Raw genomic sequence first — 21,683 nt, 5'->3', positions numbered from 1 at the left:
TATAGTTACAACAGTGCAAAGCAATACCGTAATTTGATAAGAGCAGACCATGGGCATGGTTAAAAAGAAGTCTCAAAGTCCCAATAGCCCCAACATCTCACGCAGATGGTAGAAGGGAGAAACTCTCCCTGCCATGTGCTTCCAGTGCCGCAAACTTGCCGATGCAGCACTCTGGAAGCACCCGACCACAGTCCAACTCTGAGTCTGTCCGAAAACTTCGAGCCTCCCACCAGCACTCCGACACCGAGCACTAGCTCTGCCAGGCGCTTCAACCCTGACCCTGACCGCCAAGCAACAGGCAAAGCTGAGGACTCGGGGCCTTCCCTTCCAGAGATTTCGGATCACACAGTAGTAGCGGCAGTGAAGCAGGCATTTCAGAAGTTTCACTAGATGTTCCTCCGTACTTCTCACGTCTGCCTCCATCAAATCAGAATTGTGCACGGCATCCTACTTGACAGTAAGTGTAGAACTAGGGTGTTGCAGTCTGCTATAGTTTCCACATGGCAGTCTACTATGTTAAATCATGTGGGATTCAGGGTGGGCTAGCTAATTAACTACACAATTGGCTTGATGGGAAGTAGCAGAAACATTGATGGTAGAAAGTTGTTTGTCAAACTGAAGGTCTGTGACTAATCACGTTCCCCAGGGATTAGTGCTGCGCCTATTGCTATTTGCACCTATATCAAAGCTTTGAATGAGAATGTACAAGGCATGGTTAGTAAGTTTGCAGATAATGCTAAACTGGGTGGTGTTGTAGACTGTGAAGATGGTTAACAGCAATCACAGAGGAATCTTGATTAGCTGGATAACTGAGCGGAAGAACGTCAAGTGGAATTTAATTTGGATAGATGTGTGGTGTTGCTGTTTTGAATTGTTGCAAAAATTGTGGAGGATCAGAGGGATCTTGGGGTCCGAGTCCATTGGACGCTCAAAGCAGCTGCGCAGGTTGACGCTGTGGTTAAGAAGGCATACGGTGTATTGGCCTTCATTAATCGTGGAATTGAATTTAGGAGCCAAGAGGTAATGTTGCAGCTATATAGGACCCTGGTTAGACCCCACGGAGTACTGTGCTCAGTTCTGGTTGCCTCACTACAGGAAGGATGTGGAAGACATCGAAAAGGTGCAGAGGAGATTTACAAGGACATTGCCTGGATTGGGGAGCATGCCTTATGAGAATAGGTTGAGTGAACTCGGCCTTTTCTCCTTGGAGCGACAGAGGATGAGAGGTGACCTGATAGAGGTGTATAAGATGATGAGAGGCATTGATCGTGTGGATAGTCAGAGGTTTTTTCCCAGGGCTGAAATGGTTGCCACAAGAAGACACAGGTTTAAGGTGCTGGGGAGTAGGTACAGAGGTGATATCAGGGGTAAGTTTTTTACTCAAGAGAATGGTGAGTGCATGGAATGGGCTGCCGGCAACGGTGGTGGAGGTGGATACAATAGGGTCTTTAAGAGACTTTTGGATCGGTACGTGGAGCTTAGAAAAATAGAGGGCTATGGGGAAGTCTAGTAATTTCTAAGGTAGGGACATGTTCGGCACAAGTTTGTGGGCTGAAAGGCCTGTATTGTGCTGCAGGTTTTCTAACAATTCAAAACAGCTGTAGAAGAACACCTCAACGAAAACGAAACAACACCTATTTGGGACAGATTTAAAAATGCTATACAGCAATCAGCAGAGGAGATAGTCCCAGTACAAGAAATCCAACACACCAACAAGGGGTGGATAACCCAAGAAATTCTAGATCTGATGGAACAAAGAAGGTTAGTGAAGAATAATAAAGTGCAATACAGAGAGCTGGACAGACAGACCAGACAATTGTGCAATATTGCAAAGGAGGAATGGCTGAATCAAAAATGCAATGAAGTAGAAGGCCATATTAACAACAGCAAAGAAATGCACAAGAAAATTTAAGGAAATTGCTGGAATTAAGAAAACCCCCTCTACAGGATGCATAAGATCAGCAGACGGATCCATGCTAACAGATCCAGATACAGTATGTGAGAGGTGGATTCAGTATATAGAGCAGCTTTTTGAAGATAATAGAGGGGAACCCCCCGATATTAAACACCCTAATTCTGGCCCACCTATTACCAAAGAAGAAATAACTAAAGCAATGAAAAGCATGAAACATGGTAAAGCCACTGGACCTGATGAAATTTCAGTGGAAATGATACAAGCCCTAGAAGAACTGGGCATAGATATTCTTTTTGAACTGTTTAATGGCATATATGAGTCTGGTGTATTGCCTAACGATCTCTTGAAATCAGTATGTATAACTCTGCCAAAAATTCCTGGAACTATTGACTGCAGAAAATTATAGAACAATCAGTCTTATGAGTCGCATAATAGGGATTTTGTTGAGAATTGTTCTGAGTCGTATTAAAAACAAATTAAGACCAAAAACTTCTAAACTGCATATGGGTTTATTGAGGATAGAGGAACTAGGAACACAATTTTCATACTATGAATACTGTCAGAAAGGGCAATTGAATATCAACATGATTTTTTTTTATGTTTTATTGATTTCACTAAAGCATTCGACAAAGTGCAACATGAAAAATTATTTCAAGTTCTTGCTAAACTAAACATTGACGGAAGGGACCAACAACTGCTTCAGAATTTATATTGGAATCAAATGGCAGCGGTAAAAATTGATGATAATATAAGCAGTTGAATTAAAATTCAAAGAAGAGTTAGACAGGAATGCGTTGCCTCACCGGAATTATTTAATATCTATAGTGAAATGATTCTCAGAGAAATAGAAGACCTAGATGGGATAAAAATTGGAGTTAACATCAACAATATAAGATATGCAGATGATACCACCCTAATAGCAAGTGCTGCAGAAGATACACAAATCCTCCTAGACAAAGTAGTACAAACAAGTGCCGATTTTGGTCTAACCATCAACTACAAATAAACCAAATGTATGGTAATATCAAAACAGCAGAATGCTCCCAACTGCCAATTGTACATCAGTAACCAAGAGATTGAACAAAAGACCAGCTTTAATTACCTTGGTAGCTTTATATCACAAGATGCTAGAAGTAAAGTAGAAATAAAAAGAAGAATTGCCATTGCCAAAACCAACTTCCGAAAAATGAAACCCATTTTTACCAACAGACACATTTCTATGACAACAAGGCTTAGGCTACTAAAATGTTACATCTGGTCAATCTTGCTGTATGCTTCCAAAACATGGACTAGAACACCAGAACGCCAAAGAAACTTAGAAGCAACAGAAATGTGGTTTCTTAGAAGAATGCTGAAAATATCATATAGAGATAGAGTAACTAATGAGACAGTACTCCAACATGCCCACACAAAAAGATCTTTAATGAGAACATTAAATGAGAGGAAACTTAATTTCCTGGGCCACGTCATCAGAAAGGGAGAAATAGAATGCCTTACATTACAAGGCCATATGCCTGGGAAACGTGGAAGAGGAAGGCAAAGAAGAAAATATGTGGACACTGTGAAAGAACTAACACATCTATATGTGTGAGATATTGACGCTGCGAGGGATCGTTCGATGTGGAGAGCCATGATCGCCCAAGCGTGTAACACACAAGGCACACGATGAAGAAGAAGTAGAATTGAGGTGTTGCATTTTGGGAAGACAAATCAGGATAGGACTTCACCAGAAGAACAGAGGACTGTGGTTCACTGAAAGTGGTGTAATAGGTAGACAGGATGGTGAAGAAAGCATTTGGCATACTGTCCTTCATCAGTCAGGGCACTGAGTATAGAAATTTAGATGCCATGTTGCAGTTGTACAAAACATTGGTGAGGCCACATTTGGAGGATTGTGTTTGGCAGTGTACGCATGTCTCCTCAGATAGAATCCCTTTAATAATTGCACCTTGTGGGCACAACATCCTCAAACCTTTATTGTGAACAGCTGCAGCATCAGGTCCTGAGATCAAGGGGTCTATGAGCTGAACATCAGTTCACAAGCTTCTTAATCTTTACAAGGGCAGCTAATATTTTTTAAAGTGAAAGTAAAACAGAAAGAGAAATGTTGATCATACTCAATGGCTCCTTTTTGATTGCTTTAATGATCACTCTGTAATGCTGCAGGCAGTAGAACATGGAGACAGTTCAACACCCATTGAACAGGTAAAACAAATTACTATTAACATTGCATATGATCCATATCTTGCTATTACTCAGGCTGATATGAGCTGTACAGGTTACACTTCAGATGAAACAGCAAAGGAATTCATACAGACATTTATCCATCATTGGATATACATCTCTAAGTTTCTAAGTTTATTTCTAAGTTTTGATTAAAAAGTGTAAAATATGTGTGCTCTTTGTACCAAACCATTGAAATGTCCCACCAGTATTAGGTTTACACATTGTATGTTTATGTATTCCATAGGTCTGCTGCAAAGAATGGACAGTAATTTTGTTTCCAAAAGGCAATAGCATAGAAAAAACTGTGAACAAGTTGGTGGAATTATTTACAGAAATCTCCGACAGAACTAGAAGAAGTATAACACCTGAAAATCAGCCAGGTAAGGGACGTTGTTGATTCAAGGACCCTTATAAGTGGCATCAGAATATTTCCGTAGATACCTAATTTAATGTGTGAGACTTCTTTCTGTGTAATCCTGATTTTACTTGTCCACATGGTCAGTGCAGCACAGTTGCAGAGCCTTTAGCCAAATGTCCATGCCAACCATAATGCTCACCCAACTAGTCCTAATTTACAGCACTCTGCCCATGTCCCACTAAGCCCCCATCCGTCCATGTACCTATCCAAGTACTTCTTAAATAATGCTACTGTATCTGTCTCTACCACTTCTGGCAGCTCATCACCAGCTTCAGCTTGAAAAAACTTGCTACTTTAGGTCTATTTTTAAACTTTACACTCAAAGCCTAATCTATTGTATACTCATTTTGGGCAGAAGACTTATGATTCACATTATCTCGGCTTTGCATAATTTTAAGCATTTCTATAAGGTCATCTTCATTCTGCTTGTTTCAATAAATAAAGACCTAGCCTGACCAATGTCTCTCTACAACTCAGTCTCTCTAGTCCTGTCAATGTCCTTAAAAATCTTTACTCTGCTCTTTCCAGATTAACTACATCTTTTCTATAACAAGGTGACCAAAACTGTACACTGTGCTTCAGTGAAGCCTCATCAATTACTTGTACAATTGCAACATAAGGTTCCAACTTCTGTACTCAGTGCTATGACTGATGAAGGCCAGATCTCTAAATGCCTTTTTCACTAGCCTGTTTGCCTGTGACACCAACTTCAATGCCCTATGCACTTGTACTTCTGCTCTGTTCCATTACCCTCCCTACGCCGGTTTAACTTTCCAAAATGCGTCATTCCACACTTACTTGTATTGAAATCCATTTGCCACTTCTTGGCTCACTTCCCTAACTGATTAAATCATCAGTCTTCATTCCAGGAAGCAACTTTCAACCTCCACTCTGAGTCAATATTGAATCCACCAAACTCATTCTCCCTGGACTCCATGAGACCTAACTTTCCAAGCAGCCTACCATGTGAGACTTTATTGAAGACCTTGCTAAAGTCCAAGTAGATAAGATCCACTGCCCTATCCTCATTAACCCTTTTGGTTGCCTCTTCAAAAATTTTGAAAGGATTCATCAAACATGACTTTCCACGCACAAAGCAATGCTGACTGCTTCTAATCGGACTTAGTTTATCCAAATACCAATAGATCTGTCCCTCAAAATTCTCTCCAGTAGCTTCCCCACCTTTGATATCAGGCTGACTGACCTGTAGTTCACTGATGTGTCCTTGCTACCCTGTGTACACATTTGTTAGCCTTGAAGATAAAGGTCTGAGGAATTGTCGAGTTGGTTAGCAGTGGAAAAAAAATAGCAAACTAGATTGTGGTAAAGGAGAGAATCATGAGATTAGAAGGAATGATGAGCATGGAGGGAAATAAAGTGCCATATTTCTAAAATGCGTGACTTGTGATTAAGTATCCAGGGTTATTTTGGTACAGTGGATTTGATCATAGATGCAGCAGCCATTGCCAAAGACAATGGTTACATCTACTGGAGATATGTCCTTTTGGAGCCAGTTGATCATAATTTTTTTTTGTTTATTTGTTCATAGATGTAGAAATTACTAGCAAGTACATTTTAATCGACTCTTTAGCTGAGTAGCATTTTGGGCAAATTCAGAGAAAAATTAACAGTGGATCTTAGTCTATCTGTGGACCCAGTAGAGACACAGAGGCTGTGTACAAGAAGGGCCAGAGTCATCTCTACTTGTTGAGGAGACTGAGGTCCTTTGGAGTATTCAGGCCTCTCCTTCACATGTTCAACCAGTCAGTTGTCGCCAGTACAATCTTCTATGCAGTAGTGTGCTGGGGCAATGGCATCAACACGGGTGATGCCAACAGGCTCAATAAATTGATTAGAAAGGCTTGTTTTGTTATCTAAAGCTGTGGTAGGACAAAGGACCCTATGGAAAATCCTGGCAATTCTGGACAATATTTCTCACCCTCTGCATACCACCTTGGCTGAACAGAGGAGCACTTTCAATAATAGACTAAGACAAATGCACTGCTCCAAAGAGTGTTATATGAGGTCATTCTTACCCTCGGCCATTAGGCCCTATACTGAGTCAACCTATAGTCGGGGAAGTGATGAGGCCCTCCTGTTAGACTGTTTGAGGTAACTTATGTTTTTACTCTTTCATACTTCTCTTCTAATATTTGTATATTTATTTATCTATGCACTTGTAATGCTACTGTGTCACTGTAATTTCCTCTGGGATCAATAAAGTATCTATCTATCTTACTGTCTATTCATGGTGCTGAAGTGCTTTGAGAGGCTGGTTATTGGGTGAACCAACTGCACCCTGTGAAATGACCTGGATCCCCTTCAGTTTGCTTATTGTCACAACAGGTCAACATCCAATACTATTTCACTGCTTCTCCACTTTGCTCTGGACCATCTGTAAGACAGTAACAGATATATTAGATAGCTTTTTCATCGACCACAGCTTGACATTTAACACTATCAACCCCCCCCCCCGCACCCAAACATATCACTAAATTCCAGGACCCAGTTTCTGTACCTCCCTTTGCAACTACTCTTTGACTTTCTCAATAGCAGATCTCAATCAGTATTAATGCGTAACATCTCCTCCTCACTGACCATTAATACAGGTGCATCTCAAGGGTACGTGCTTCCCCCTCCCCCGCTCTAAACGCACAACTGTATGATTACTGCTCTAAATTTACAGACTCACTGATAACACCACTGTTGTTGGCCAAATCTTGACCATTAATGAATCAACATTCAGTTGTGATATAGAATATATGGTGGAGTGATACCAAAGTAACGATCTCATGCAGTCTTCAACAAAACCAAAAAAAGTAATCATTGGGGAAGTTGTTAGACCACATGCCAGTTCTCATTGGTGAGTCAGAGGTAGAGGGAGTTAGAAGCTTCAAATCTCTTGGTGTTCATATCTAGAATGACCTGCCCTGAGTCCAGCGGATAGATGGAACCACAAAGTGTTTGCTGAAAGGCTCAGATAGGAAGACAATGGAGGACATCTGCAGTGTACCAGACATACAAGAGTGTCAAGGAAGTGAAGTATGTGCAGTGAAAATTACGACTGAGAAGGTGTTCAGGAAGCTCAATGGTCTGAGGGTAGATAAATCTCCTGGACCTAATGGAATGCACCCTCGGGTTCTGAAGGAAGTCAGTGTTGGGACCATTGCTTTTTATGATGTTTGTCAATGTTTTGGACTGTGGGATTAATGGATTTATAGTTAAGTTGGCCGATGATACAAAGATAGGTGGAGGAGCAGGTAATGTTGAGTAAACAGCCTGCAGAGAGACTTAAATAGGTTAAGAACAATTAAGATCTGTTTTCTTTGGAAGGGAGATCAAAACTGAGGGGTTGTGGATGTAGGATGATTTGTAGAAGGATGAGGGGGAATTTAAAAATAAGGCGGATCTGTATTCTCTGAGAGATGGACGCGGAAAACCTTATAACAATTTAACACTAGTTGTCTGAGACTTTGATTTCATTTACATGTGTTAAATTTTATTTACATGTGCTTTAGTTCACGAGATGTATGGTATATATCTTCCCTTCTGGCTTAATATAATCTGTGTATGATACTTTTTCACCTTTTGTTAAATTTCTGTTGATTCTGTCACTGTCTGTACAATTCACTGTTGTTAATTTTACAATTAGATTGCAAAATTGTGTTGTGTGGATATACATTTTCATGAAAACAATATTTTTTAATAGATGTTTTAAACTGATCAAAAGTATAACTATTTTTCATAAAGTGACATACAGTAGGTATCACCTGGTATGTATTTTAATTACAATTATGAATAGAATAGAATGTTATTTACAACTTATTGCCTCAAACGTTTGTCTAGTTTTCCTTAACACAGAGCGTAGACGAGTTGTATTTACAGAAGAACCTGAAGAAGAAAAAATAACTTCCTATTCTTCTTTTGGAGATGATGTTCTGAGCCATAGGGATGATGACTTTGAAAAGGTACAATATGCTTTTTGCAAAAGATTAACAGTTTTAAACAAAAAGAAGCTGCTTGTAGCTATACCTTGCATTCTTCAAACCTTAAGCTTATAATTTTCCTGTAGGTTCTACTTAACTTTGACCTAATAATTGTAAAAACTTTGAAAGCTGAGGTTTTCTAGAGTTCCTCCACTGACAATTACAGTAAAAAGAAATATCATTCTCATTTAAATTAATTCTTTAAATATGTGAGGGATAAATAGTTATTGCTGTGTATAGGTGGTGTTTTTTTTACAGTGGAAGACTAGATAGAATGGGTCTATATTTTCTGGAGATTAGGAGAATAAAACATAATGTTTTTCAAACACAGAATTTACAGGTGGATTCACTAACCTTCCCTTCATTGGAGTCCTTAAATAGGAGTTATAGTCTCAAGTGATGATACAACCATTGTTGGTAGAATCTTAGGTGGTGATGAGATAGCGTACGGGAGTGAGATATGCCAACTAGTGAAACTAGCTGCAGCAACAACCTGGCACTCAACGTCAGTAAGACGAAAGAGCTGATTGTGGACTTCAGGAAGGGTAAGACGAAGGGTAGAGAGATCAGAAGTGGAGGGAGTGAGTAGCTTCAAGTTCCTGGGTGTCAAGATCTCTGAGGATCTAACTTGGTCCTAACATATCGATGTAGTTATAAAGAAGGCAAGACAGCGGCTATACTTTATTAGGAGTTTGAAGAGTTTTGGCATGTCAACAAATACACTCAAGAACTTCCATAATTGTACCGTAGAGAGCATTCTGACAGGCTGCATCACTGTCTGGTATGGAGGGACTACTCCACAGGACCGAAAGAAGCTGCAGAAAGTTGTAAATCTAGTCAGCTCCATCTTGGACACCTATTACTAAGGACCTCCAGCACCCAGGGCATGCCCTTTTCTCACTGTTACCATCAGGTAGGAGGTACAGAAGCCTGAAGGCACACACTCAGCGATTCAGCAACAGCTTCTTCCCCTCTCCCATCCAATTCCTAAATGGACATTGAAGCTTTGGACACTACCAATTTTTTTTTTAATATACAGTATTTCTGTTTTTGTATTTTTTTTATTCTATTCAATAAACATAATTGACTTGTTTATTATTATTATGTTTTATTTTATTTATTATTTTTTTTTCTCTCTGCTAGCTTTTGTATTGCATTGAACTGCTGCTGCTAAGTTAACAAGTTTCACGTCACATGCCAATGATAATAAACCTGATTCGGATTGTGAGGCTGAAGAGTGATAATTTTAAACAAGTTTCAGTGGGAGCAATCCTTTGGAATTTTCTGCATTAAATATATAGTTGACAAGTACATTAAAGACTGAAATGATTAGATGGTCAGTCATTATGAGGTGAAGAGAGAATGTGGGGTTAATTAATGAATTATGATAAATTTACTCCTCTTCATGTTTTTATGCACGCACATACACCAAAGACTGACTACAATTGGATAAGTGTTACACTTTTCTAAAGTGGTATGTACTGTCTAGTGCTACCCATGGTTGGATCTGAATTATTGGTTAGAGGACAGTTTGGGAGCAAATAGAGTTGTTCCAGAATGGAGCTTGGGTTACAAAGGAATGTAAGTGGCCAGCAGGGAGAGGAGATGGTTATTCAGAAAAATGGTGACAGAAAGCTGATCTATGGTTCATGTCGTTAACCTTTGTGGAGGGAAGGAGGGAACCATATTCATCCAGGAACTTATGCTGGGGAGATCCATAGTAGATAATTATGGACTTACTGTTTAGGATAAAAGTAATCACATGTGTCTTGCCATTCTCCACAAGTGCTAGGGCAATGCAATGGATTGAGAAAGGACAGTGAAATTGAATTCAGATATCTGACTCTGTACAGTGGGATGAATATCCTCTCTTATGAATAAATGACTATAAAATGGAACTGATTTATCATATTTCAGTTATTTTCCTCAAGATTTATGTATTTTGTGTATTCTAGGATGTTACAGAACTTTATGCACATTTTAGCCGTCAGTTGCTGGATGCTTTAGTGAAATCTACACATCTGTCTTTAGAAATAATCAAAAGAAGAATCTTCAAGTAAGTGTATTTGCAATGTGGAAGTTACGAAGAAACAAAATTTGTCAGATCCAAATTCATCAAACAAGTAACGTGAATGATTTTAATGTGCAATTTTATTGATCTAAGCTAGCACTCCCATAGTTTTAAGACATTGCATTTCGTAGCTTCAAATCAAGTGGTCTGTGCAGCTGAAAATTATGTTAACTGGCAGTGGATTACATTTCCAGATTATGTTGTACCACCCTGTATGTTTGACCTGGTGTTTCTCATCGAAATTTACATTAGTGGGTTTGTATTTCTTGGATGCCCCATATGCTCCCAAGCCAACAAGGCCTTTCTCCCATCAGTGATGTCCATCATTCCCAGACAGGCTAAGACTATATTCCTTTCACACTGGCAGTTCTCTGTCAGCCAATTTGTCCCAGCACTGCCCTTGTAACAAATTGTGTCTGAGAGAATAGATTGGTACATGGTTCAAGTAGGAAATGGAGCCTGGAGATGCAGCAGTGCCACTACAACTCAAAAATATAACTACATAAGGATAGAAGTCCTCCATAAATGTTTTAAGCAGCATAAGTGCACAACGCAATGGAGAGTGGAGGGGGAAGAGGGAGGTAACTCCTAATCCTATGACCTCTAGGGTACACGTGCTCTCTATTGGTCTGGGGTGACAAGGAACTGGCCCTTTGGGCATTTATAGACCAGCTCAGCAGGTAATTTTTTAGATCTGGGTTTCCCCCCTGACAGATGGGATCTGGGAAACGTCTGATAGCAGTCTTAACTCAAGAACATGGTGACCAACAGCAACCTGTTAGTCATTACTCTGCCAAAGATCTGTGTCGATACACTGATGGCTTCTCAACGATTGAGAGAGGAATTCAAATGGCTGTTTCTGGAACTGAAATGCTGGCTTTAGGAGGCATGGCTCCTGGTACCTCTGTACAACAGACAGAGTTAAAGTCTCTGATAAAAGCCTGTAAGTTGCCAGAAGGAAAATCAGCAAATATCTACACTGATTCTCAATGTGCTTTTGGAATTGTTCATGTTTTTGGAAATGTAGGAGACATAGTATTTCTTACGGCTGTAAGAACCTCGATCAGTAATAGCTAACTAATATGAGAACCTATGGATGTCATACAACTGCTGACAGAAATTGCTGTATTGAGATGGAAAGCCATGGCAATGCATTCCAACAGTGGTGATGGTGACATTATGCCTGTAATTCATTGTTCTTAAGTGTGATGTAAATATACAATGATCATGCCCTCCATATACTACCTTAAATATAATCAGCATAATTTAGGGAATATCATATCTGGCCCTAGTCGTATCTTATCTGCATCTAATGTTCATGACAAAGCCATTAAATTTTTTCATGTGTTTGCTATAAAAGATACCTGTTGCTTGAGTTCAGAAGGTACCATTTCAATGGGGCATAGTTCATGCCCCACTTTGCATTGTCATAAATGGGGTAATGACTCTGGAATTTTCATTGACAATCACAAAAATATTGCAATTCAACAAAGCTCCTGTCAAGTGATAAGAAATGGAAAGGTTTATGGGACAATACATATTTTATATGCAGAAATGGAGCCTACATCTGTCTTCCACATATTTATTAATACTTTATTAGGTGCAGTTTTGCTAACACCCAGTACAATTTTCCTTTGTTCTATCAACAAATAGTAACAATAGTTTGATGTTTCTAAACTCAAATCCCCTTGAACTAATGACTATAATACCATTTTCCTTCCTAAATACTGGTGGGCTTGGCTGCTGCCAATTTATTTTCCATGCATAAGAGCATTTAGACCCCCATGTACTCCATTAACTTGCTGTTCTTCTCCATTTTTATAGCCTGTCTTTTGAATCCTAAAACTGAGGCAATTGATGTTTCGCTTAACATATTAAAGTCTATTTGCCTAATTTTCACCCAATCATTCAAGTCCGGTGTAGAATCCAAATATTCGCATTGTAACATGCCTTCACACTTGTTGTGTCATTGGCAAAATTCAATTCCTTATACTTTCCATCCTCCTTCAGTTCATTAACATAAAATTTAAATAATTGGAGGCCAAAATTTGATGTTTGTGTACTCTGCTGGTTACATCCTTACAGCCTGAAAATGGCACATTTATTCCAACTCTTGGTCTTCTATGTGATAACCGGTTTTCAATTCATGATAACACACTTCTCCCTATACTGAGAGCACTTAGATTGTCTTTGATCCTTGTGTCGGACCCTGTCAGATACATACTTCACCTTAACCATGTGACGACATTCTTGCTAATTCCTTTCTCTGTAGCTGATAGTAATCTACTCTTCATGGTAAATAAATCTTTCTGAAGAAGCACCATCATGCAAACAATCAGTGTCAAAATGAACTTCAACATATGAAATATATCATAATATATGTATTAAAAAAGATTGTTTAATGCCATTTTTAGTACACAAGTGTAAAGGAGAATGAAATAATTGTTGCTCCAAATCTGATGCAGTACAAATATACACAATAAGATAAAGAACACAATTATTAATAAATATGTGTAGATACATTATTACATAAAATAGTTTGTATACATAGATTGAGTATATGTCCATAAAAGTGATGCTGGGCACTGGAGTGTCTGTACATCAAGTGACTGACAGGAAATGATAAAATAGTGATGGCTGGGGGTGTAGAGGGCTTGGTTAATGGAAGGAGGTGTTTATCAGCCTACTGCTTGGAGAAAGTAACTTTTTTAAGTCTGGTGGTACTGGCGGGGATGCTCTGCAGTGTCCACCTGAAGGGAGTCCATGAACAGGGTGGGTGGGATCTTTCACGATGTTACTGGAACTTTCCTGGCACCAGCAAAGACATTTATATGTCTTTAATGGGGTGTTGGCTAGTGATGGTGATGTGATGGGACACTTTTGTCTACTGGTTGGAGAGACTTCTTGTCTGCAACAGTGTAGTTTCTGTATTTGCAATGATGCAGCATGTTAGGATGCCCTCTACTCTGCACGTGCAGAATGATATGAGTGTAGATATGCATTGTAGAGCAATGCATTTTTAGCTTCCTCATAAAGTAGAGGTATTGGTGAATTTTCCTGATAATGCAGTGTGTGTTCTGGAACCACAAGAAGTCATGCAAGTTTGAAACTGCTCGTGGTTTCCACTGCTGTGCCCCCAATATGCCACCAATGTAGAGAGGGGTGGTGTAAGTGGTGCAAGTTCTCTTGAAGTTGATAACCATCTCCTTTGTCTTTTTGACATTGAGGAAAAAGGTTATTTGCCTGGCAACAGGCCTCAAGCTCTTCCACCTCTTCTCTGTAGGCCGTCTCATCTTTGCTGATGATGGTGCACCACTGCTGTGTCATTGGCGAACTTGACAATAGTTGAAACTTGAGTGTTTATTATCAAAGTATATATATATTGCCAAATATTACATTGGGATTCATTTTCTTGCAGGAATTTACGGGAAAATAAAGAAATACGTTAACTAATTTTCAAAGGAAGATGTATTGTACAAATAAAAAACATAGGTTGTAGAGTCCTTGAAAGTGAGTCTGTAGGTTGTGGAATCAGCTTAGAGTTGTGGTGAGTGAAGTTATCCATGTCGGTTCAAAAGCCTGATGGTTGTAGCCTAATAGCTGTTTCTGAACCTGGTGGTGTTGGACCTAAGGCTCCTGTACCTCCTCCCTGATGACGGCAATAAGAAGAGAGCATGGTCTAGACGGTGACAGTCCTTGATGATGGACGCTGGTTTCTTATGGCAGTGCTCCTGGTAAATATGCTCAATCCTGGGGAGGGTTTTGCCTGAGATAGATAGAGCTGTATCCACCACTCCCTGTAGCTTTTCTATTCCTGGGCATTGGTGTCTCCATACCAGGTTGTGATGCAACCAGTTAGCATACTCTCCACTGTGCATTTACAGAAGTTTGTTGAGGCTTTTGGTGACATGCTGAATCTACACAAACTTCTAAAATAGTGGAGTTGCTGTCGTGCCTTCTTTATGATGGCATTCACATGGTGGTCCCAGGACAGATCCTCGGATATGATAAAACCAAGAAATTTAAACTTGCTGACCCTCCCCACTGCAAAGGACTGGCTCATGGACCTCAGGCTTCTTCATCTTGTAGTCGATAACCAGCTGTTTGGTTTTGCTGACGTTGAGTGCGAGGCTCTTTTATGGCGCCATTCAACCAAATTTTCAGCCTCCCTCCTACATGACTTAGGGACATTATAAAAAAGCAGATGATACAATAAACACACATCAAATTTGCTGGTGAATGCAGCAGGCCAGGCAGCATCTCTAGGAAGAGGTACAGTCGACATTTCAGGCTGAGACCCTTCGTCAGGACATAAAGGGTCTCGGCCTGAAACGTCAACTGTACCTCTTCCTAGAGATGCTGCCTGGCCTGCTAAGTTCACCGGCAACTTTGATGTGTGTTGCTTGAATTTCCAGCTTCTGCAGAATTCCTGTTGTTTGAGATGATACAATAATTGACTGTGACATTGAGAAGGAATGCTTTCAATAGCAGTATAGAAAGATGGTGTGTCAATTGAGCCAGAGGGTTGGCAAAAGAAATTAAAATTCAGAGCATTTTGAAGTGAGGCATTTGGAAGGTGCAACAAGACAGGGATATATAAAGTACTTCGAATATTTTGGCATGATAGAGCACAAGGGTCTTAGATTCAACATCCACAGATCCTGAAATACTGCAGGACAAATCAATAGGGTAGCCAAAAAGGGATATTAGTGCAGTCTCTTATTTGAGGCTGCACTGAGAGTCAGAGAAGGAAAGATGCTCTGGAATTTTGCGTGATATTCATTCTATCACAGGGTTAGTGCTGTTTATATTTCTAGCACAACTTTCCTATGTATGAAAGATGTGATATCACTGGTGACCTGACTCAAGTTTTCTTCAGAATGGTGGAGATTGAGGGGATAATTAGTTGAGAGGCTTCAGAAGGAAGAGCCTTTTTCCACTGGCAAACTGAACATAAATCGAAGGGCATAGAAGTGATAGAAACATTAGTAGAGAGATGACGGTCTATTTTTCTCATCCAGAAGCATCTGGATTTCACTATTTGAAAGAAAGGTAAAAGAACAAATTATCATCACATTTAAGCAAAACTGAGATGTTTTTCAGTAGCTGCAATCTATAGGCCCACAGGCCTATTGATGAACAGTGGCATTGAGTTTGGTAGCTGTTCTATAGTTTGGTGAAAGACACTTTGGTTTACTTGAAATCTGTTGGTCTTCTAATGCATGGGGTTGTCCACAGCCAGATGCTACCAACTTGCACATTGCACTTTGCAGGGATGTATGCTAAGGTACATTGAAAATTTTGTTGCCGTTTCTGCGAAGGCACTGTGGGGAAAGGACACAAATATAAGATCCTCCCACCACTTGACAATGAGGGTTTGAAGGTTTGGGCCATGTGTAACAACCTCTCAAACATTATACTTAGAAAATGTTTGGGTATGAAACAAGAGTAACTTATCAACATATTATGAATATTATGTGAATGGAAGTATATGCATCATTCATTGAATGAAGATAATGCCATGCTCTGTTTGTTTTACTGAACATTTTATGAATAAACTAACTTTTAGAAGAAAACACATTTTACTTTCACTTAAATACCATTTATTTTGTTTGGTTCAGCACCTATGGTAGAAGAGGACAATATGGCTACTTAAACAACATTGAAGAATTTGCCCCCTTTTTGAAGGTTGAGGTTCACTTGGCAATTCCAAATGTGGTATGTAATTATTGCAGTGTAATAAAACTTGTCTACAATTATAAAGTACAGAAACAGCTTTTAAATCACTGTGATTGATTCTGGCATTTGGGCAATTGTCATTGTATCTTTTATTTCAATAGAGATACCAAGGCAATTTCATGTTTGAAGTAAATACAGCAAGCTGTACACCCTAAACAACTGACCTCATAAGTCACTGAGGCCAAGTTTGTGTAATACTAATCAGTCCCATGCTCCTTTTTATTTTCTCATGTAGCCTACAGACAATTTCACTTCAAATTTTCATTCATTTCCCTTTGAAAATTCAGATTTAATGTTATTTCTCAAAATGGAAGCTCGTGACTAGTAGTATGCTGCAGGGGTTGCAGTTGGGATCTTTGTTATTTGTTACTTATGGATGTAAATGATTTGGATGCAAATGTGCAAGGCTTGATCACCAAGTTTGTGGATGTCATGAAATTAGATGTTGTTGATAGTGATGAAGATTATTGTAGATTACAGGGGGATCTTGATTAGCTACGGAAGTGCGCTAAATAGTGTCAAATGTATATCAGTATAGGTAAGTGTGAATAATGCATTTTTGGAAAGTCAAACCAAAGACTTTTGCTACGAATGTTAGGGTACTAGAGTGTATAATGGAGCAGAGGGACCTAGGAGTATATACTTTTGGGGTGCCTCCCAGTTGGCGACTCGTGTATGCAGCTCTGGCGAATACCATCAAATACTCCTGCTTCAGTCTGTTACGGCTGTGAACCATAACTACATCAAAGGTCCGTAAACAGTTAATAATGTTGTTTCAATGTAATTAAAAATCTACCACGACTTAAAATCGACAACTTGAATGGACTCTGATTGATGCCACGCTTCCCCTTTAATGCAGCAGATGCCGAGCAGAGAGTAGAAGAGGGGATGCTGGGCTGGATTAAAAGTTCATTTAAGGAAATGCAGTTTTTAACTCCCAATACCGACCGTCTTGCTGGCAAATTGAAGATCTCACAGCTAGAGTGCTGTACCAGAGGGATATGAGGACTACTTGTGTTTTTTGTTTCACAGAATCTTGGTTAACCCTTTTGCTTCTGGATGCAGCAATTCAGCTTGATGGGTTCACAGTACACCACCAAGATAGGACTGCTGAATCTTGCAAAGGCAGAGGAGGTGGAGTACTCTTCATGATCAACTCCTCGTGGTATACAAACATGGCAATACTGCCCCAGTCCTGTTCACCAGACCTGGAACACTCCACAATCAAGTGCTGTCCGTTTTATCTGCTGCAGGAGATCTCAGCAATCATCTTGATAGTGGTGTACATCCCTCTCAGGCTAGTGAAAAGCAAGCTTTAGATGAACTGGATGATGTAATCAACAGACATGAAACAGCATATCCTGGTGCCTTCTCCATCTTGTTTTGGGATTTTAACCAGGCCAGCTTGAAAAAAATCTTTAATTATTATCAGTAAATCACTTGTAATACTAGAGGAACCACCACACTGGACCACCATCAAGAATGCTTACTGTGCTATCCCACACCCACACTTTGGAAAGTCTGGCTGTCCTGCTCCCTGAGTATAGGCAGAGACTGAAGACTGCAGCAGCAGCAGTGAGGACCGAGAAAGTTTGGACAAGGGAGGCACAGGGTAATTTACAGGACTGCTTTGAATCGGTGGACTGAACTGTATTTGGGGATTCATCTTCGAGTCTGAATGACTATGCTGTCGCTGACTTCATTAAATCCTGTGTGGAGGAGTGTGTGCCTACGAGATCTTACTGTACATACCCGAATCAAAAGCCGTGGATGAACCAGGAGGTTCATAGTCTACTAAGAGCTATCCCTGTAACATTCAAGTCTGGTGATCCAGGTATGTACAAGAAAACCAGATATGCCTTGCGGAGGGCTATTTCAAGAGGTATGGAAAGGTTGGAGGCAATATCAGATGCACAACAACTCTGGCAGGGTTTGCAGAACGTTACTTCCTACAAAGTGAAACCCAACATCATGAATGGCAGTGATGCTTCACTTCCAGAAGAGTTCAACAACTTTTATGCTCGCTTTAAAAGGGAAAATAAAACTATAGCTATCAGGATCCCTGCAGCAACTGGTGACCCTGTGATCACTGTCTTGGAAGCCAATGTCAGGCTATCTTTCAAGAAGATGAACCCTCACAAGGCGACAGGCCCCGATAGAGTACCTGGTAAGGCTCTGAAAACCTGCGCCAACCAACTGGCAGGAGTGTTTAAAGACATTTTCAATCTCTCTTTGCTATAGTCAGAAGTTCCCACCTGCTTCAAAAGGGCAACAATTATACCAGTGACCAAGAAAAGCAGAGTGGTTTTCCTTAACGACTATCATTTAGTAGCTCTCACATCTATGTTCATGAAGTGCTTTGAGAGGTTGGTTCTGGTTGGAATCAATTCCTGCCTAAGCAAGGACCTGGATCTGCTGCAATTTGCTTATCACCACAATAGGTCTATAACGGACTCAATATCATTGGCTCTCCATGCGGCCTTGGATCACCTAGACAATAGATATATCTATATCAGTGGGTGGGAGGATGGAATCTAATAAAAATATTTTAAGTTATGAGAGCTATAGATAAAGTGGATAGTAACAGTCTTTTCCCCAGGCAGGGCAGTCCAAAACCAGGGAGAATAAGTTTAGGGTGAGAGGAGAAAGATTTAAAAAGGACCTGAGGGGCAGCTTTTTCCATGCAGAAGGTGGTGATCTGCCAAAAAGGAGTGGTTGAGGCAGGTACAATTTAAGAAGGCTTTGGATAGGTACATGGAGAAACCGGGCTGAACATAGGCAATTGGACCTAGCTGGGTCAGCGTGGACTCATTGGCCTGAAGGGCCAGCATGCAAGCTACATTGCTCCATCACTCTATCATTATCATTTACATGTTGGTCCACTTAAATTTCTGGCCATTATTGGCCCCAGGAGTTTGTTAGTGCAGCATTTAGAAATAGTAATAGAATTGAATGTCAAAAATAGATGGTTAGACTCTATTTTGTTGGTGATGGGCATTTCCTGGCATTTTTGTGGCATGAATAATACTTATCATTCCATGCCTGAATGTTCTTTGCATCATCTTAATTAAAGTTTCTAGTCTTCCCTAGCCAGAAGTATGGATGTATTTCCTTTAGGGTAATGACTCCCCTTAGCACTATGTATTGATCTGTTGTCTGCCTGTAAGCATATTTTTTTCTCTTTTTCTCTTTTGTTTCTCTCTCTCTCTCTCTCTCTCTCTCTCTCTCTCTCTCTCTCTTCCCTCTCTCTCTCTCTTCCCCCCCCCCCAGTGAAAGCCACTTCCCGCACGTGTGTTTTTATTTAATTGTTATGTAGTTGCATGGACACAACAAATTGATGACAAGTATGAACCTGAATGTCAGAAAATATCACAAACTGCGTCAACAGTGTGGAAGACAATCATGGACATTAGCGAAGGGACATATGAGCACATTGCATATACACAATGAAAGGCGCACAACTAGCAAAGCTAAAGTGGAAATAAAAATGATGTCTTTAGTCAGGAAAGTTGACAATTTGTCCGTGCTAATGAAGGTTCAGAGTCATATGTCGAGAGAATTGAACTCTGTTGTAAGGCAAACGATGTGGCTGAGCAAAAGAAAGCCTCCACACTTCTTAGCTTAATGGGTGCTAGGTCATACAGTCTCTTATGCAATTTTGTAACTCCTGAAAAGCCAGCAAGCAAGATGTTCAATGAAATTGTTACAATTTTACAAAATCATTTGAGCCCTAAATGCTGGTAATAACTGAGAGATTTAGATTTTACAAAAGGAATCAGTCAAAGGATAAAAGCATTTCTGAATCCTTTGCAGAACTGCACAAACTTTCTCATTACTGTGACTTTAGAGGTGGACTTTCTGAAGCATTAAGGAGCAGGCTTGTATGTGGCATGCATAGTCAAAGCACTTAAGAGAGGCTACTGTCAGAAAGAGACCTAACCTTAGCATGGGCATTGACCATTGCAATATCATTAGAGACTGCAGTAAAGGATGTAGCAGAATGACAGAAAAAGAGATTAGGATGTGAAATACACAAAATCTCCCTGAATGGTGCAGAAAGCCTAAAATGTTATCAATGTGGCAAATCCTCCCATGATGCAAATGACTATTGGTTCAAAGAAAACAATTGCAGAAAGTGTCATAGACAAGGGCACAAAGAGAGAGTGTGCAAGTCAAACAAAAAGCACAGCCAAAGAGAAAAAAACACATTGAGTTTTTGTGTCACACAAAACTAAGTAAATGCATAAAGTGACTGAATATGAAACAGAATCAGACAATACAGAGTCTGACAAAGGTGAGCTGTCATGCCTAAAACAAAATAGTATTACTGAAGCAGATCACAAAATTATATGGATCACAATAAATGTGTCTGGTGTAAAACTGGAAAAGGAACTGGATACAGGGTCAGCTTTGCCCATAATCCCAGGGGCTGACTACAACAGACAGTTTTCTAAGATACCACCAGAAAAGACCTCAGTGATGCTAAAGACCTACACAGGCGAAAAAGTGTCTCCCAAAGGCAAACTGAAGTGAATGTGATGTATGGAGGCCACACACAGCAGTTAGAGTTTTATGTATTGAAAAGTGGAGGGCCAGCACTGTTCAGACACGAATGGCTGAGAAAAATCCAACTAGTTTGGCTTTCAATGTGTCTTCAACAGACAACTGCAGCCCAAATGGTAGCACTAACCAGAGACTGTCACAGCTGCTTAATACTAATGAGAAAGTGTTTGAGGGTATTGGTAAACTCAAAGGCATGAAGGCCAGAATTGAATTGGATGAAGCAGCAACACTAAGATTCCATAAAGTGTGTCCAGTGCCTGATGCGCTACATCCTAAAGTGGATGCTGAACTTCAGAGCTTGGAGGCATCTGGCATTCTCCCAAGGTTGAGTGTTGCAATTGGGCCATGCCCATTGCCCTGGTGATCAAGTAAGCGAAGGCCGGAGCTGTTTGCATATGTGGGGATTTCAAGGTGAGCATCAACCCAGTGTTGCGTACTGTGCAGTATCCCCTGCCAGAAGACATTTTTGCATCTTTGGCAGGTGGGAAATTTTCAAAGATTGACTTGTCACAAGCCTATCTGCAAATGGAGATTGAGGTGTCAAGCAGGAAGTTCCTCAAAATCAACACTCACAAGGGACTGTTCTAATATAATCTTCTTGTTTTTGGCATCGCATCAGCTCCAGCAATTAGGGAAAGAGCAATGGACAAAATGCTCCAAGATATCCCAGAAACACAATGTTACCTTGATGACATCATCGTGACTGGCAAGAATGATGAAGAGCATCTTCAGAACTTTGGTAAAGTGCTGACCAGGCTGAGTGAG

The 21,683-nt window shown here is 40.1% G+C and overlaps 1 protein-coding gene across 1 annotated transcript in view; it reads left to right on the top strand.

The window, feature by feature from the left end:
* LOC140210924 (dynein axonemal heavy chain 8-like) overlaps nt 1-21,683 on the top strand; it is a 504,855-nt gene that overhangs the window by 147,129 nt on the left and 336,043 nt on the right. The window contains exons 19-21 of the mRNA XM_072280194.1: nt 8,490-8,527; nt 10,501-10,601; nt 16,238-16,334. Of these exons, the coding sequence (XP_072136295.1) occupies nt 8,490-8,527; nt 10,501-10,601; nt 16,238-16,334 (236 nt within the window). The remainder of the gene's footprint in view (nt 1-8,489; nt 8,528-10,500; nt 10,602-16,237; nt 16,335-21,683) is intronic.

This window comes from Mobula birostris, chromosome 2 (assembly GCF_030028105.1).
Source record: "Mobula birostris isolate sMobBir1 chromosome 2, sMobBir1.hap1, whole genome shotgun sequence".
In the NCBI taxonomy this organism is placed as follows: Eukaryota; Metazoa; Chordata; class Chondrichthyes; order Myliobatiformes; family Myliobatidae; genus Mobula; species Mobula birostris.
Note: the sequence above shows the minus strand (reverse complement) of the source record. Positions and strands in the feature narration are given on the sequence as shown.